We start from the raw sequence: 3,871 nt of genomic DNA, 5'->3' as shown, positions 1-3,871 counted from the left end.
TAGGGTTGGGTCTTTTATTCGAAAGATTACATGTTTTTTATAAAATCATTTCTTTCTTATTTTTATAAAATCATGTTTCTTTTTAATACTTTAATTATATCGTGATTTGCGCACCTCTTCAATTATTTCATGGATCTGCCGGTGCTTTGACCAAAATATTCCCTTGAAACTAGACACTACATATCATACTGCTAATTATTTAATGTTATTCTACGTGTAAAAAATACATTTTAATGTTGAATTGAAGACCCCTAGAGCATTTTACTGGTTGCATGTTGGTAAAGAAATCCAAATAAGTTGTTATTATATGTGTCTTTCATAAATAAAAAAAATAATGTCATTATCCATACAACTTAAAACTTATAAGTAAGTCTCAAATGCTTAAAAACCCAATTGAGCAAATTTCGCAACAAAGATCTTAATACACCAAACTCACAACATCACCTTAAAATCAGTGATCAAACACCTAAAATCACAAATTTAAAAACTTCTAGGTGTCATAAAACAAACACACACACATACACAAATCTTTTATCATTCATATACATCATTCCCCCCTAATAAACAACAAACCCAAAAGCATTAAAAAATATTTTTCACCTCATTTCACGTTCTTCACCTTTAACCATTTCTGAAAAAACCCTACTCATCGAAACCCCAGCAAAATCTCCCACACTTCCCTCACTAAACACATTACTACTAACAGACTCATTTTCCACTTTAGGCGCATTTACTTCACTACCCTCCAACTGAAGGGCACATTCAAGGTTCCAAAGTACATCCCCCATTGTAGGCCTATCCACCCCTTGTTCCGCTATACATTTCTCCCCTATCTCCACATACTTCTTCACAGACTCCATCTTCATCTTCCCCACAAGAAACGGGTCAAACACTTTCTCCAATTCGCCCCGTTTTCTCATCTCATTAACCCACTCAACCAAACTCACCATTCCCCGAGGCCTAGACGGGTCAATCACGGGTCGCCCACATAAAATCTCAAACATCACAACCCCGAACGAATACACATCCGATTTTTCAGTCAATTGCTGACGTGTCATATACTCCGGATCCAAATACCCGAAACTACCCTTCACCGCTGTACTCACATGAGTTTGGTCAATCGCGGGGCCCGTTTTCGATAGCCCAAAGTCCGCAACCTTAGCCATCATATTCTCATCTAGTAGAATATTTGCGGATTTCACATCTCGATGAATTATAGCTAAATGAGAACTCGTGTGAAGATAGTGGAGCCCACGGGCCGACCCGATTGAGATTTCTAACCGTTGTTTCCAATTCAATTTGGGTAGATCCGACCCGTATAGATGGTTTTTTAAAGTCCCGTTTTCCATGTACTCGTATATGATAATTAACTCGTTTTTTTCATCACAATATCCGATTAAAGATACCAAATGTCGATGTCGGAATTGGGATAACATTTCAACTTCGGTTTGGAATTCAGATACCCCTTGAAGTGATTGTGGGGCCCCTCTTTTTACAGCTACAATTGTCCCATCGGAAAGTATTCCTTTGTAAACTTTCCCGAATCCACCGATTCCGATTACTAAACTCTCGCTAAACTTATCGGTAGCTTCTAGAACCGCTCCTAGAGGGAATCGGTATCCGATTTTCGACCTTGAGAAAAGGGTATTTTTGTCATTTGTCTTATGAACATTCGCACTCGAGTACTCTTCATTTCGTTTACGTCTATTTCTTCTTGTGATTACAAAGAACACACAACACAAAAGAATCAAAACACACAACGCGCCACTAGAGACGATAATCACCAAGATTTTCGAATTTGAATTTGAGTTTGACGAATTTACCCCTGTCCCACCTTCATCAAGATTCCCATTGGAATTACTAATTTTCAAGATTTCAAGCCCGTTTAGAATGCTTTCCGGGTATGCCCCGAAAGCAAGAGATGTCCCTACACTTACATTTAGGATTCCATTCCCGTTTAGCTTTGTGATAGCATCTAAATAAAAAGGGGCACCCCAGATATTTGACATTTGGTCACCAAGTTTAAGATCTTTAGCAACTGACATGGAGTTTAAGTAGATGTTGAGGATGAGTTCTGAAGGTGGACGTTCGATTATATCACAGAAATGAAACCGGACTAAATAGGAAAAACCCGGGTCAACATTAAAAGACCAAGTGTTGTTAAGAAGAGCACCAGGGTCAGATTCGGTATCAAGTTTAGTCGCAGTTCCATACACAGATAAAGGAGCGATATCAAAAGCTGGACTTCCTGCTGTGTAGTTTACAGCGCTTATATTTGAGACAAATCGAACAAGATTGTTGTGTTTCATGAAGGTTCCATCTGGATTCCATAGTCGCCATAAGGTGTCATTATCAGGGGAGACTGTTTGATTTCCCATGTTAACCCTAGCGACTGTTTGTAGTGCTTGCGTCATCAGATTGTGGTGGGTATGTGGAAGCTCTACAGCTCGGGCTGTGATGGGGATGAGTTCGTTTGGGTGGGAGATGACTTCTAGGGCATTTAGGAACGCGAATGAATTGGGGGAAGGGGTGAATGTGAGAATGAGTTCATCGGAAGTGATGTTTAAAGAGAATTCTTTAACGACAGGGGTATTATCGGGTTGGAAATTTTTCAGGAGGGTGAAACCGTGGGCGGAGACGGAGAATCTAGCGGTGGTTAGGTTGTAGGTTCCGGCGTCTAACGGAAATGGGAAGAAATAGAGGCGGATGAAATGGCGGCCGTGTTGGTTAATGGAGAAGGTGTAATTTGATGTTTTGTTTACGATTCTGGCGGTTGTGTATAGTGATGATCCGTAGGTGGATGAAATGGGTTGGGAATTTGATGTGTTTACAGATTCTTGTTCTGGGTTTGAAAGGAAACGGTGATCGGAATCGGAAGTATCCGCTAAGAAAACCCTATCGCGTATGGAGCTGTTCGTGGGTGATCCACAATCTAGCAGATAGTTGTCTATAGGGTCGAACTGGAAGGAGCATTTTATCAAACACATGGTGAACATGACCCATATAAGCAATCTAAATTTGCGAAATTCCATACTGCAACTACCTTAATCAGACCAATTAAGTGAAAATAAACAATACCCAATAAAAGAATCAAAGAATATCAATAACCAACCTCCAGTTCCTACATCAGCTGATCATCACCGGAGATAATAAATAGCCAGAAACCCAAAATTCGAATTTTGTTTGATGGAAGAAGGAAGAGGAAGATGGAAGAATTCGGATCACTCCACAGAAACCCCAACCACTTGCTACTTATCTGTTTGAAAATATGACAATCAATGTACTTTTTTTCGTGGTCAGACGTTCACACAAACGTTCTTAATTCAAGAAAGTCCAGAGGATTATGCGAAAATACGAAAAAGGTAATTAGATGAAGAGAGAGTCAATGGTCCTGTGATGTTAACGCATCAAAATCATAAATCGTAAATCAGAATTACAAATTGGGAAAGGATAGAGGAGGACAGCTATATAATTGACGGAAGGGGGGCTCACCAATCCTACAATTCATGTGGAAACCAGCAGACAAGTTGTTGGTGACATTACAATCGTAATACGGAGGAAGTTTCCCCACAAAATTTGGGTGTGAAATTAAAAGAAAAATGGAAGCAAAATCATGAGCAAATCATACTACGATTTGAAAATATTTGGAAGCTTGTCGGATAGTAGCAGCAAAAGTTGGCCAAAGCGCGTTTTAGGGCAACAACCGTGACCCCAGTGGCTGACTAAACGCCATAATCTTTGTTATCTTTTTAGCTTTTGCTTTATTAAGATTCCATAATTGTACCCTTTTTGGTATATTTATTTTCTAGTTTTGTAATTATCAAATTTAGAGGGTGAAGACAAAAATCTGAAATATGTTATTAAAATATTA

The 3,871-nt window shown here is 39.1% G+C and overlaps 1 protein-coding gene across 1 annotated transcript; it reads right to left on the bottom strand.

The window, feature by feature from the left end:
- Window positions 1–378: 378 nt before the first annotated feature.
- Window positions 379–3,658, bottom strand: LOC145136180 (putative receptor-like protein kinase At2g39360). The gene is made up of 2 exons (XM_079070361.1): window positions 3,493–3,658; window positions 379–3,256 (listed from the first exon to the last, which is right to left on the bottom strand). Exon 2 carries the CDS (start codon window positions 3,030–3,032, stop codon window positions 597–599), a length of 2,436 nt encoding a protein of 811 aa, XP_078926487.1. The 5' UTR covers window positions 3,033–3,256; window positions 3,493–3,658; the 3' UTR covers window positions 379–596.
- Window positions 3,659–3,871: the final 213 nt, after the last annotated feature.

The sequence above is a fragment of the Lactuca virosa genome, chromosome 9 (genome assembly GCF_052849685.1).
Source record: "Lactuca virosa cultivar CGN04683 chromosome 9, Lactuca_virosa_CGN04683_v6, whole genome shotgun sequence".
NCBI classification, from domain to species: Eukaryota; Viridiplantae; Streptophyta; class Magnoliopsida; order Asterales; family Asteraceae; genus Lactuca; species Lactuca virosa.
This window is presented reverse-complemented; position numbering and strand designations above follow the sequence as displayed.